This window comes from Bufo bufo, chromosome 2, assembly GCF_905171765.1.
Source record: "Bufo bufo chromosome 2, aBufBuf1.1, whole genome shotgun sequence".
Classification (NCBI taxonomy): Eukaryota; Metazoa; Chordata; class Amphibia; order Anura; family Bufonidae; genus Bufo; species Bufo bufo.
Genome location: NC_053390.1, coordinates 253,309,237 through 253,323,527, shown reverse-complemented (window position 1 = coordinate 253,323,527; position 14,291 = coordinate 253,309,237). Strand labels below are relative to the sequence as shown.

At 44.2% G+C, this 14,291-nt stretch overlaps 1 protein-coding gene across 2 annotated transcripts in view; it reads right to left on the bottom strand.

Annotated features, from left to right (window-relative positions):
* LOC120988734 (solute carrier family 2, facilitated glucose transporter member 9-like) overlaps positions 1 to 14,011 on the bottom strand; it is a 135,724-nt gene extending 121,713 nt beyond the window's left edge. For both annotated transcript variants that reach the window (XM_040416381.1, XM_040416382.1), the window contains exon 1: positions 13,923 to 14,011. In XM_040416381.1, coding sequence (XP_040272315.1) covers positions 13,923 to 13,946 — 24 coding nt within the window. In that variant the 5' untranslated portion in view covers positions 13,947 to 14,011. The remainder of the gene's footprint in view (positions 1 to 13,922) is intronic.
* Positions 14,012 to 14,291: the final 280 nt, after the last annotated feature.

The window sequence follows — 14,291 nt, the reverse complement described above, 5'->3', positions numbered from 1 at the left end:
CTAAAAAAACTCAAAGGGTTAGAAGCACAGACAGTCAGCAGTAGCAAGATAACAACCAGAAAGTGTATAGCTTAATAGACCAACTGAAAATACAGCAATGTGAAACAACTAACAACTATCTCTGTGTAGCCTTCACTCCTGGTTTTGGCTCACAATCACTGATGGAAATCACTGATCAAACACCAACCAAACACTAAGGCTAAGTTCACACGAACGTGCGTGACCCGTGGCCGTATTGCGGCCCGCAAATCACGGGCCGCAATACACGGCCACAGTTCCGTGTGAATTCCGCATCACGGATGCGGACCCATTCACTTCAATGGGTCCGCTAATCCGGAATCGCGGAACGGCCGCACGGGACGGGACCCCTCGGAAGCACTACGGAGTGCCTCCTGGGGTTACGTCCCGTTGTTCCGTTCCGCTAAAAGATAGAACAAGTCCTATCTTTTCGCGGAACGGCCGGATCGCGGACCCATTAAAGTGAATGGGTCCGCGATCCGATGCGGCTGACCTACGGCCGGCGAACAAGCATTGCGGCCCGCTATTTGCGTGTCGCTTTACAGGCACGGGTCACACACGTTCGTGTGAACCCGGCCTAACCATGTGAAAGCAGCCTTAGGCTGGGTTCACACGGGCATGACGGATTTGTTCAGGATGCGTCCCGGGTGCTTTGCGGCAAACCCGCGCGAGTAGGTACCCAATTGCAGTCAGTTTTGACTGCGATTGCGTTCCGTTGTTCAGTTTTCATCGCGCAAGTGCAATGCGTTTTGCACGCGCGTGATAAAAACCTGAATGTGGTACCCAGACCCGAACTTCTTCACTGACACTCTGCATGAAACGGCTGACATCTGTGCTCACAGATGTCAGCCGTTTAACCCCTTCCATGCCGCGGTCCATAGGGACCGCTGTATGGAAGGGGTTAACAGGAAGGGAGCTCCATCCCTCTTCCATCGGGGGCTGCTGTGCCGTTTCAGCTCCTGATTCTTGAAGGGATCTTCGAGGGAGGGGGCCTCCCTCCCTATCACCCGCTGCTCTGTTGTTGCAGTGGGTGATGGTTACCATGGCAACCGGATGCCTTCACAGGCTTGCCAAGGTAAGGCTAAGTCTGATCAGACTTCTGCTAAAGGCAGAAGTCTGCTCAGACTAAGTGTAAAGTGAAAATACAGTACAGTACACTGTATAGTGTACTGTATTGTATTATACAGACATCAGACCCACTGGATCTTCAAGAACCAAGTGGGTCTGGGTCAAACAAAAACACATTTATCACGGATTAAAAATGAAAAAAATAAAATGCACTACACATGTTTGATATCACCGCGTCCGTAATCACCTGATCTATAAAACGGTCATGTTACTTTCCCCGCACGGTGAACGCCATAAAAAAATAAAAACCATGATGAAATTGAAATTTTGCCCACCTTACTTCCCAAAAAGGTAATAAAAGTGATCAAAAAAGTCGTATGTACGCCACAATGGTACCAATCAAATCGGCACCTTATCCCACAAAAAATCTGCCCCTACATAAGACAATCGCCCAAAAATTTACAAAAATATGGCTCTCTATGTGACTATGGAGACACTGAAACATGATTTTTTTTTTCTAAAATGCTGTTATTGTGTTAAAGTAAAATAAATAAAGTATACATACAGTCAGGTCCATAAATATTGGGACATCAACACAATTCTAACATTTTTGGCTCTATACACCACCACAATGGATTTGAAATGAGACAAATAAGATGTACTTTAACTGCAGACTGTCAGCTTTAATATGAGGGTATTTACATCCAAATCAGGTGACCGGTATAGGAAATACAACAGTTTGCATATGTGCCTCCAACTTGTTAAGGGACCAAAAGTAATGGGACAATTGGCTTCTCAGCGGTTCCATGGCCAGGTGTGTGTTATTCCCTCATTATCCCAATTACAATGAGCAGATAAAAGGTCCAGAGTTCATTTGAAGTGTGCTATTTGCATTTGGAATCTGTTGCTGACAAATGTCAAGATGAGATCCAAAGAGCTGTCACTATCAGTGAAGCAAGCCATCATTAGGCTGAAAAAACAAAACAACCCCATCAGAGAGATAGCAAAAACATTAGGCATGCCCAAAACAACTGTTTGGAATATTCTTAAAAAGAAGGAACGCACCGGTGAGCTCAGCAACACCAAAAGACCCGGAAGACCACGGAAAACAACTGTGGTGGATGACCGAAGAATTCTTTCCCTGGTGAAGAAAACACCCTTCACAACAGTTGGCCAGATCAAGAACACTCTCCAGGAGGTAGGTGTATGTGTGTCAAAGTCAACAATCAAGAGAAGACTTCACCAGAGTGAATACAGAGGGTTCACCAAAAGATGTAAACCATTGGTGAGCCTCAAAGACAGGAAGGCCAGATTAGAGTTTGCCAAACGACATCTAAAAAAGCCTTCACAGTTCTGGAACAACATCCTATGGACAGATGAGACCAAGATGAACTTGTACCAGAGTGATGGGAAGAGAAGAGTATGGAGAAGGAAAGGAACTGCTCATGATGCTAAGCATACCACCTTATCAGTGAAGCATGGTGGTGGTAGTGTCATGGTGTGGGCATGTATGACTGCCAATGAAACTGGTTCTCTTGTATTTATTGATGATGTGACTGCTGACAAAAGCAGCAGGATGAATTCTGAAGTGTTTCGGGCAATATTTTCTGCTCATATTCAGCCAAATGCTTCAGAACTCATTGGACAGTGCTTCACAGTGCAGATGGACAATGACTCAAAGCATACTGCAAAAGCAACCAAAGAGTTTTTTAAGGGAAAGAAGTGGAATGTTATGCAATGGCCAAGTCAATCACCTGACCTGAATCCGATTGAGCATGCATTTCACTTGCTGAAGACAAAACTGAAGGGAAAATGCCCCAAGAACAAGCAGGAACTGAAGACAGTTGCAGTAGAGGCCTGGCAGAGCATCACCAGGGATGAAACCCAGCGTCTGGTGATGTCTATGCATTCCAGACTTCAGGCTGTAATTGACTGCAAAGGATTTGCAACCAAGTATTAAAAAGTGAAAGTTTGATTTATGATTATTATACTGTCCCATTACTTTTGGTTCCTTAACAAGTGGGAGGCACATATGCAAACTGTTGTAATTCCTACACCGTTCACCTGATTTGGATGTAAATACCCTCAAATTAAAGCTGACAGTCTGCAGTTCGTTCGTTTCATTTCAAATCCATTGTGGTGGTGTATAGAGACAAAAATGTTAGAATTGTGTCGATGTCCCAATATTTATGGACCTGACTGTATTAGGTATTGCCACGTCCATGATAACCTGCTCTATAAAAATATCACATGACCTAACCCCTCAGTTAATTACCGTAAAAAAATAAAAACAGTGTAAAAAAGCTATTTTTGTCACCTCACATCACAAAAAAGTGTAATAGTAAGCGATCAAAAAGTCATACGCACCCCAAAATAGTGCCAATCAAACCGTCATCTCATCCCGCAAAAATCATACCCCACCCAAGATAATTGCCAAAAAATGGCATTGTGTAAAACTTACATAAATAAAAAAAAAAGCAGACATATTAGGTATCGCTGTGTCCGTAATAACCTGCTCTATAAAAATATTACATGACCTAACCCCTCAGGTGAATAATGTAAAAAAATATATATAGAAACGGTGTAAAAAAAGGAATTTTTTGTCACCTTACATCACAAAAAGTGTAATAGCAAGCGATCAAAAAGTCATACGCACCCCAAAATAGTGCCAATCAAACCGTCATCTCATCTCGAAAAAAATGAGCCCCTACACAAGACAGTCACCCAAAAAATAAATAAAACTATGGTTTTCAGAATATGGAGACACTAAAGAATCTTTTTTTTTTTTTATGCTTTGTTATGTAAAACTGAAACAAACAACCAAAAAAAGTTGTCATATTTGGTATTGTCGTGTCCGTGGCAATCTGCTCTATAAAAATACCACATGATCTAACCTGTCAGATGAATGTTGTAAATAACAAAAAATAAAAACGGTGCCAAAACAGCTATTTCTTGTTACCTTGCCTCACAAAAAGTGTAATATAGAGCAACCAAAAATCATATGTACCCTAAAATAGTACCAACAAAGCTGCCACCCTATCCCATAGTTTCCAAAATGGGGTTACTTTTTTGGAGTTTCTACTCTAGGGGTGCATCAGGGCCCCAGGGGGCTTCAAATGGGGCATGGTGTCAAAAAACCAGTCCAGCAAAATTTGCCTTCCAAAAACCACATGGCATTCCTTTCCTTCTGCGCCCTGCCGTGTGCCCATACAGCAGTTTACGACCACATATGGGGTGTTTCTGTAAACTACAGAATCAGGGCCATAAATATTGAGTTTTGTTTGACTGTTAACCCTTGCTTTGTAACTGAAAAAATGTATTCAAATGGAAAATCTACCAAAAAAGTGAAATTTTGAAATGTTATCTTTATTTTCCATTAATTCTTGCGGAACACCTAAAGGATTAACAAAGTTTGTAAAAATCAGTTTTGAATACCTTGAGGGGGTGTAGTGTGTAAAATGGGGTCATTTTTGGGTGGTTTCTATTATGTAAGCCTCACAAAGTGACTTCAGACCTGAACTGGTCCTGAAAAAGTGGGTTTTAGAAATTTTCTGAAAAATTTCAAGATTTGCTTCTGAACTTCTAAGCCTTCTAACGTCCCCAGAAAATAAAATGAGATTCACAAAATGATCCAAACATGAAATAGACATATGAGGAATGTAACATAATAACTATTTTTGGAGGTATTACGATCTATTATAAAAGTAGAGAAATAGAAATTTGGAAATTAGCTAATTTTTCAAAATTTTTGGTAAATTTGGATTTTTTTTATAAATACCAATTTATTTTTTTTACTCCATTTTACCACTGTTATGAAGTACAATATGTGACGAAAAAACAATCTCAGAATGGCCTGGATAAGTAAAAGCGTTTTAAAGTTATTCACACAAAGTGACACTGGTCAGATTTGCAAAAAATGGCCTGGTCCTTAAAGGGAACCTGTCATGTGGATATTTGATTATAATCTAACTAATTATATACAACATTAACTACTAAAAAGTGCCTTAGATGTATTCACTTACAGGTGTGACAGATTTTTACCTCATAATATACACACAAAGATGCCACATGCCGCATGCTAATGAGCTGATTTGAGTCCAGCGTTTTTTTAAATTCAGAGCTATAGCCACTCCCCTGCCCACCTGCTGCTGATTCATATGGAAAATAACTGTCAATCAGCAGCAGGTAGGCGGGGAGATTCAGGAGCTCATGAATATTCAGGACTCATCATTATCAGCTGGAGCTTTTCAATACAAGATGTTGGCAGATTGACTGGGTCAATTAAAGAAAGTGACCCAGCATTTTGCTAAGAGAATCAGTCACTTATTTATGTTGCCCTTAGTTAGGACACCATAAAACTGGTGACAGGTTCCCTTTAAGGTGAAAATTAGCCCGGTCCATAAGGGGTTACATATTTTTTTCTGTGGGAACGTTGTACACATGCAGAGCAGTTCAGGGTCTGCCTGCAGCTTTACTAATCTAGAGACACATGATGATCACGTGATAGCCAGTTCAGAGGAAGCAGCACCACCAGATGAAGACCCAGAACTATTGAACAGCTCGAATTCTACATCAGACAAGACTGGGACAACATTCCACTCCCAAAACTCCAGCAATTCGTTTCCTCACTTCACAGACTTTTACAAGAAGAGGGGATGCTACACTATGGTAGACATGCCCTGTCCCAACTTTGAAGTGTGTTGCTGCCATCAAGTTCTAAATTAACTAATTTTATCATGAAATAGCTAAATGTCTCACTTTCAACATATCCAGCAGGCTGAGATTCTCAGCCTGAATTTGTGGGAGGGGCGTAGGGCTCCATAAATTCCCCAGTGTGCCTTCACTGCTCACGTGCGCATCCGTTGCTAACACAGTAGAGCAGCACGTTGCACTACTTGCTACCGATCCGTAGGTAAGTGGTCCCACTCAGCGCAGCGGTCCACACGCAGGACACACTCGCCGGCCTGATGGGTAAGTCACCCCCCCACCTTCTTTCCAGGTTTCCCCCTGCTGACTTCTGCCTTCCTCCAACCCCGCTCCCCACGTGGGACGCCATTTTTACTTCCTGACGGCCAGCGCTCGAGATCTCGCGAGACTGGCCGCCAGATCCGGTCGCTTCATGCACATTGCGCTGCCTCCACCTGGCGGTGGGATTGCATGGCGCCCCGCGTTCAGGTCAATTGCAGTCCGTCAGGAGGATGGGTCTTCACCACCACGTCATCCATAGAGAGGCTTACTATTGTATCAGGACGTGGCCAAGCTGTGCTGCTCCAAGGGGCCAGTACCTACAGTAAAGGATCCATTTCTTTTTCTCAGGGAGGCCGCAACCTAGATCCAAGGTAGGAGCTCTCAACTAGGCAGTATGCATGGTTCAGTGGGGTTGATCCTGCTGATAAACGTCAATTTACCGTCCGTAACCTTGCCACTGTGCCATTCTTCGTTGTCTGCTTGTTACCACATGTTTTATTCCACATGCGGCTTCGTTTCACCCACAGGCAAGACACTATGCTTGTCTTGCTGACCCGTCTCCTGCCGTAATTCTGCTGGAATATTGGTCAGTGTGCACGTGGTTTCTCCCATAGGGCTGTCCCCCCAGTAGCTCCAGATCCTTAGTAGCTCTTACTTGGTATACAAAAAAAAAAGGCAATTCAGGTCAGGATCTGCACTCCAGTCCATGGCATAGAGTCATTTAAACAGTGTTCCACTTTATACACTCACCTTTTGTTCCAATGTTTTTAGGTTTGCAAAATAGGTCTCCTTTCACCTATCATCCGTTGCGTCCAGGCTACGTCAGCCTCTCCGTGTCGATTCATCTTTCAGGTCTAAGGTATGGGTTGTCTAGCAATGTTTTCAGTCTGCACATGCTTCTTAGCTTGTTGTTCACGCACGTCGTGATTTCACTGTTTTGTTCTCATCTCGGTTCCGGCAGTGGGTCTGCCGGAAGCGGTCACATCAGGGCCTACCGCTTCTTAAGTCATTCTTCCCTATTTCTTTAAATGTCTTGCCTCGTCTTCAGGCCGCTCAGCTTCCCGTCAGGTCACGTAAATAAATAAAAATTATCTTTTATTTCTGGCCCTCTTTCGTTCAAGTCACTTCTATCCCATTTCACTCACAACCGTTCCTTCATTTCTTTCGACCACCCGCTCCGCGTCCTCGTTTCTTCATCGGGTCAACAGCTACTTACTTCTCATACATCCACGGGGGGAGGGAGCCCCACCCGGGTTCGTTAAGTTATTCTTGTTTTTCCTCGCAGCTGCAGACATGTCACAAGTGTCGGACCTAGAAGATGCGCGGTCGGTCCCAGAAACCCAGGTGTCTGAGCAAGCCAGCAATGTCTCGCTAAGAAATTGGACGATTCCCAAACTGATCGCGGAGTTGAATCATTGGGGGATTCGTCACCCGACCTCCGCCAGAAAGGCTGAATTATATAGACTGCTATTCACCAGGTCTGCAGCTCCAGCCGAGGAACAAGCTTCGATGTCCACCATCCAGCTCGCCCTGATGCAGTTGCATGCCGCGATAAACAACATCACCTCCACGGTGTCTGATATGCAGTCTAGGCTGCTTGCGGTGGAAGCTCACCTGTCCGCTACCAGCCAACCGGGCCCACAGGCGTCAGTCCCCTCCACTTCTCGTTGTCCTGCACCAGGTAGGGCTTAGAGTATACCCGACATTGAGCCTTCTCACTTTGTCCCTGAAAACATCAAGAAGGACATCTTGGCTGGGTGGGACGTCAACCTAGCCTCCATGCTCATTGCCACCCATGATTCTCTTGAAAATAAGACAATCGCCTGCGGTGATTTTGTCCATTGTCCTCAAATCTAAAGATGCCCGCCTCAATAAGAAATTATCCATAACAGAATTTGTCCTGGCTTTCAGCCTTTTCAGGGACATTATATGTTCTGCCCAACCAGGGAGACGTGAGGAGTTAGACACATATCTCTACAGGGTCACCGACCTGGGACATAAATACGGTGGTTTCGCTTTCTACGATTATCATCGTTCCTTTTTAGCGAAAGCAGCTGCAGCCCTGGCTCAGTTCCAGTACATGACCAACTGGGCTGTGCTGGACATGGAGCTTTTCTGCCGTCACTTTGCAGGGCTTAAGGCTCCAACCTGTGCTTCCTGCCAATCCATCCTCCACTCCTCTAAATGGTGCCCCATCCCAACTCCCACTCCCCATGACAGGTATCTTCCTGATCTATCTGGCATCTAAAAACAGTTTCCATCTGTAGACAAACTAGGTAGGCCATAGTTCTCTTGGGCAGGAGCCAGGTTTGTAATAACCACAACATCGCCGTTTGCAATTACAACAAGTGTAGAGCCCTTCACATCTGCTCGTTATGTTTCAGAGCTCACCCTCAGTCCACTTGCCCCCAAAGGTCAGCTAAACACTCCTGACTAGTCGGAGTCAACATTGATTTACTGGCCACCCTCCTCCAGGATCACCCCCAACCTCAGTTTGTCCAGTTTCTGGTCTCTGGGTTCCCAGAGGGTTTCCACACAGGTCTAGTTGCCCTGCCTCAATCCACCTGGGAGGGCGAAAATCTCCAGTCAGCCATCAGGGATGCTGTTTCGGTCGATTCTCTGATCTCGTCCGAGTGTCTCAAGGGTTTTTTAATTGGGCCTTTTTCCACAGTTCCCTTTGATTTCTGGTGTGTAAGCCCCATTGGAGTAGTGTCAAAAAAATTATCCAATAAAAAACGTCTAATCTTCGATCTTTCAGCTCCTCATGGTTCCTGCATTCCTAGCTTAAACTCTTTAATTCCCTCCGAAGAGTTTTCCAGGCACTACTCTTAAGTAGGTGAAGCTATTCAGCTCATCCTTCAGGCAGGCTCAGGGGCATGGTTGGCCAAAGCCGACATTGCAGATGCCTTCAAGCTCAAAATTTTATGTTGATAAGTGCAAGATAATGCACCTGGGACGTAAAAACCCAAGAGCAGAATATAAAATCAGTGATACAGTCCTAACCTCAGTATCCGAGGAAAGGGATTTAGGGGTCATTATTTCAGAAGACTTAAAGGTAGGCAGACAATGTCATAGAGCAGCAGGAAATGCTAGCAGAATGCTTGGGTGTATAGGGAGAGGAATTACCAGTAGAAAAAGGGAGGTGCTCATGGCGCTCTACAGAGCACTAGTGAGACCTCATTTGGAGTATTGTGCTCAGTACTGGAGACCATATCTCCAGAAGGATATTGATACTTTGGAGAGAGTTCAGAGAAGAGCTACTAAACTGGTACATGGATTGCAGGATAAAACTTACCAGGAAAGATTAAAGGACCTTAACATTAGCTTGGAAGAAAGACGAGACAGAGGGGATATGATAGAAACTTTTAAATCCATAAAGGGAATCAACAAGGTAAAAGAGGAGAGAATATTTAAAAGAAGATAAACTGCTACAAGAGGACATAGTTTTAAATTAGAGGGGCAAAGGTTTAAAAGTAAAATCAGGAAGTATTACTTTACTGAGAGAGTAGTGGATGCATGGAATAGCCTTCCTGCAGAAGTGGTAGCTGCAAATACAGTGGAGGAGTTTAAGCATGCATGGGATAGGCATAAGGCCATCCTTCATATAAGATAGGGCCAGGGGCTATCCATAGTATTTAGTATATTAGGCAGACTAGATGGGCCAAATGGTTCTTATCTGCCGACACATTCTATGTTTCTATGTTTCTAAGCTGTTGCCGGTCCAGGCACAGTTGTGGAAATTCTATGGGATCAAATGGAGGGACCTGTATTATTTCGCTAACAGACTAACCTTCGGCTCCAAAAGCAGTCCCTGGCTGTTCGATCAATTTGCCCAGACATTACATTGGATTTTGGTCAACCATTGTGGCTGTCAGATGGTTGTTCATTATCTGGATGACTTCCTTCTGGTAGAAGAACCAGGTTGTAAACCAGGAAACCTTGCAACTGTCCTGGCAACGTTTGCTGCGCTCAATGTCCCTGTCGCATTTGAAAAAACGGAAGGGCCTTTAACCACGGTCACTTTTTTTGGGCATAGTTCTGGATTCTGTCTGTATGGAAGCCAGACTTCAAAGAGAACATCTCCAAGGCAGTGTCCTCCAACACAATCACAAAGGTAGAGCTTCAGTCCCTACTAGGCATGCTAAATTTTGCTATGAGGGTCAAGCCTCATGGCCGGGCCTTAAATTTCTAGACTGCTCCAGCTACTTCCCGCGGCTCCCGAACAGGATTCTCCCATCCACTTGGATTCCCAGGCCATAGCCAACCTTGCAATGTAGAAGGTGTTCCTATCTGAATGGAGCGGCGTTTCCATGTTCGTTCCTCGTTGGAGCCCCGCATCACCCATGTTTTTTTCCGACGCAGCCGCCTCAGGAGGGTTCGCGGCGATTTTTGGCAAACAATGGTTTGCGAGTTCGTGGCCTCCAGAAATTTCTTTGTCCAGAGAAGCTCTGAAATCTTCTCCCCTGTTAGAGATTCTGCCAATAGTAGCAGGCGCCCAAGTCTGGGGCAGGCACTGCGCTAACTCCCCAGTGGCCTTCATCACCGACAACCAGTCAGTAGTCGAGATACTTGAGAAAGGCAGATCCAAATCCCCACAAATCATGTCTCTCCTTTACAAGTTGGTTTGGCTCTCCATGCAGTTTAATTTTCATTTTCAATACAATCACATTCAGGGCTCTAAGAACCTGATGCCCTGTCTGGTTTTAATTTCCCTGCTTTTTTTTCAGGTCATGCGAGACGCAGACCGCATAGGATTGACCCCGCCTGCCTTTCGCTCCCTGATCATGGATTAAACTCGCACATTGCCTCTGCCAAATCCCTCATTCGTAAGTCTTTATCCACAAACACTGCCAAAAACTACAAAACCGGCTGGAACGTTTTCAATAAATTCGCGCACTTGCATCCCAGAGATGACACCGACGAAACAACATACATGACTGCTTTCCTAGCTTACTGCCATACGAAGCTCAAACTGTCCTACAATACCATTAGGTTGTATTTACTGTAGCAGGGGTCCAGCATTTTTTCATGCTTGAAAGTTCCAATCGCAGATCTTTCTTCTCTTCCCAGGCGATCAAAGCAACAGTCAGGGGCATTCAAAAGAGTGGTAAAGAGTCTACCTCAACCAGACAGCCAGTTTCAGGAGACCTGTTTAGAAAGCTATCCAGCTCTTTAGACAGGAATCCTTTTGGGCCCTATATTAGCATCACCACCAAAGCTGCCATGTTCCTGAGCTTCTACGGTTTTCTCAGGCTCGGAGAATTCACCAGCTCCTCACGCAAGAATAAAGTCTTAACCAAAGGCCAGCTAAAGTGGCACGAGGGGAACTTTGCCCTATCACTGACATCAACCAAAACCTCCCAAACCGGTCCTCCGGTGGTGATCAGATACTACCGGACTTTCAACGACTGGTGCCCGATTCAGGTTTTTTAACAAACTTTTGTCAGTACTAGGTGATGCTCCATCGGATAGTCCTTTGCTCCCTTTCAACAATCATTATCTCACCTCGTCCCAATTTATCTCACATATCCGCACTTTAACTTCCGGCCTAGGTTTTGACCCGAGTCTTATTTCAGGACATTCTTTTCGCATTGGAGCAGCTTCCTCAGCTTCCTGTCACGGAGTATCCGGGCATATCATCAAGAAGATGGGTAGGTGGCGTTTCTCTTGCTTTGTGCGTTACATCCCCAATCCTCACGCAGAGATCTCCAATGCTTTCCGCAATCTAGCATTTTGAACCACACATGTCAGAAAACTAATATACATTAAAACCATCATTAACAAACGTTCTATGCTTGCTTTTTTGCCCCCTTATAGGCCTACCCACGCTCATAGCTATGGGCACACCGCTAGCCATCTTTAGTTAGTTTCTGGCCTTTCAGGTAAGCTGTTTCACTCTTCAGGTCAGGTCATTATCTCCGCAGCCATGACCACAAATCCAGCAGGCTGAGATTCTCAGCCTGCATTTGTGGGAGGGGCGTAGGGCTCCATAAATTCCCCAGTGGGCCTTCACTGCTCACGTGTGCTTCCGATGCCCCTCCCTCCCTCCCCTTTTTTCAGCATCTCACCTAGGGTATGCCCCCTTATAGGCCTACCCACACTCATGGCTATGGGCACAAGCTGTTTCACTCTTCAGGTCAGGTCATTATCTCCGCAGCCATGACCACAAATGATATTTTACTCACTTGTATATAGCGCTGACATAATCTGCAGTGCTTTACATACATTATCATTGTTTGCTGTCTCCAATGCAGCTCACATTCTAAGGTCCCTATCAGCAGGGATAGTTAGTTCGCAGTGTTCGCCAGCGAACACATGCGGGCTGCCATCTTTAGTAAGGTAGACTCACCCGTCCGGCGATGCACAGGTAAGCCCTTACCTGTGCCTGTGCCGGGAGCCGGTCTGAAATCAAATGTAGTCACCGGGAGCAGGCCGTTCCGAGAACAGCCGCCGGGGGCCTTTATCGGGATGTTCTCGGAACTACCTGCTCCCGGTGACTGTATTTGATTTCAGACCGGCTCCCGGCACAGGCACAGGTAAGGGCTCATCTGTGCATCGCCGGACGGGTGAGTCTACCTTACTAAAGATGGCAGCCCGCGAACACTGCGAACTGACCATCACTGCCTATCAGTATGTCTTTGGTGTGGGAGAAATCTGGAGTACCCAGAAGAAACCCACACAAACACAGGGAGAACATAAAAACTTCATGCAGATGTAGTCCTTGGTCGTATTCAAACCTTGGAACCCCGCACCGCAAGGCACTATTGCTAACCACTCACTGGTTCTATGAGATTTGCAAATCATTCTATTTTTATTTACATTTATTTATATTTTACCCAGTGTCCCAACTTTTTTGGAACTGGGGTTGTATAATTATTTCCTGAAAACTCTTTTAAAGTTATGGCTTATTGGTATTCCATTCATATCGATGAATAGCCTGATGTTTGTGATAAAAAGAATACTGTAGTCATGTATATCACAAAGTTTGTGTACATCTTATTTTTTATGGTTAATATTTTTTTATTAACAATATGATAAAAAAAATATACAAAATGTTCAAATGTCAAATTTAATTAACCCTTTTTTAACACTCCCACAAAACAGGAGAAAATGTACAAACATACACAGGCCCAGATTTGCTCATCCTATAGATGGCATTAAGGGTCGATTCAGACGTCCGTAGTGTTTTGCGGTCCGCATATTGTGGACGGCAAAACACTGACGCCGCACATCGCCGGCACTTAATAGAGGATTCCTATTCTTGTCCGCAGCTGCGGACAAGAATAGGACATGCTCTATTTTTTTGCAGAGCAGCGGACCGGAACTTTGTGCATAATTGCGGATCGGATCTGGACCTATTCTACGGACATCTGAATGGGTCCTAACTTAGACAGGCTGTCCAGACCTGCACCACATTTATCACAGGGGCTCAGGCTAGATGATACATGTGGTGCAGGGAGAGACACTTTTTTCTCACGCTATACCAACTATTGTTTGACTTACTTTGAGACAGAATTTTACACCAAATGTGTAGAGCAATTTTGGCACAAAGTGGCGCATCTTAGACCACACCCCTTCCCACAAAGCTCGTTGTTCTTTCCACTTAGTTGTAGAAAGTAATAATTATTTTAGATCAATTAAATTTAAGTTGAAGGGTTATTTATTGCATTGTAGAATTGTATTAATGATATGCGGGAAAAATACATTGCTTTTCACTAAAAGTATAAAATAAGCAATACAGAAATCTAGGCACCTAAGCAGATTTTAAGCTTCGTAAAACTTTTAAGTTTACCAACTTTTTATGACACATTTTAATAATATAAAAATCCATTTAGTATAGCTCTATGGTTAGTTACAGGTGTACTTACCAGGTGTGAAAGAAACCCAGCCATGCTTTAGATGATGAGATGACAAATGTTTGTCACATAAATAAAATTTTGTGCTGAGAACTTTACTCCTGGACTCAGAAAACAGTGCAAAGGGTTATCAATGTTTGATTTGGATTCATAAATGGTCATCTAAGCCAGATACGTGAATTACTGACAATATTGTACATATGAAGAAGAAAATGCATTTAAAGGTTACCACATACTGTAAGCCATGGTCAGTGCCAAATGGCAACATTGATTAGAGGACCACAAATTGATTTCTTTTGAAATGTTACCTAATATACATGTTATTTTCAGGTAGACTGCTAAAGCAGCTTTCAGCACCTCTCAGCTCATTTTCCAGGGACT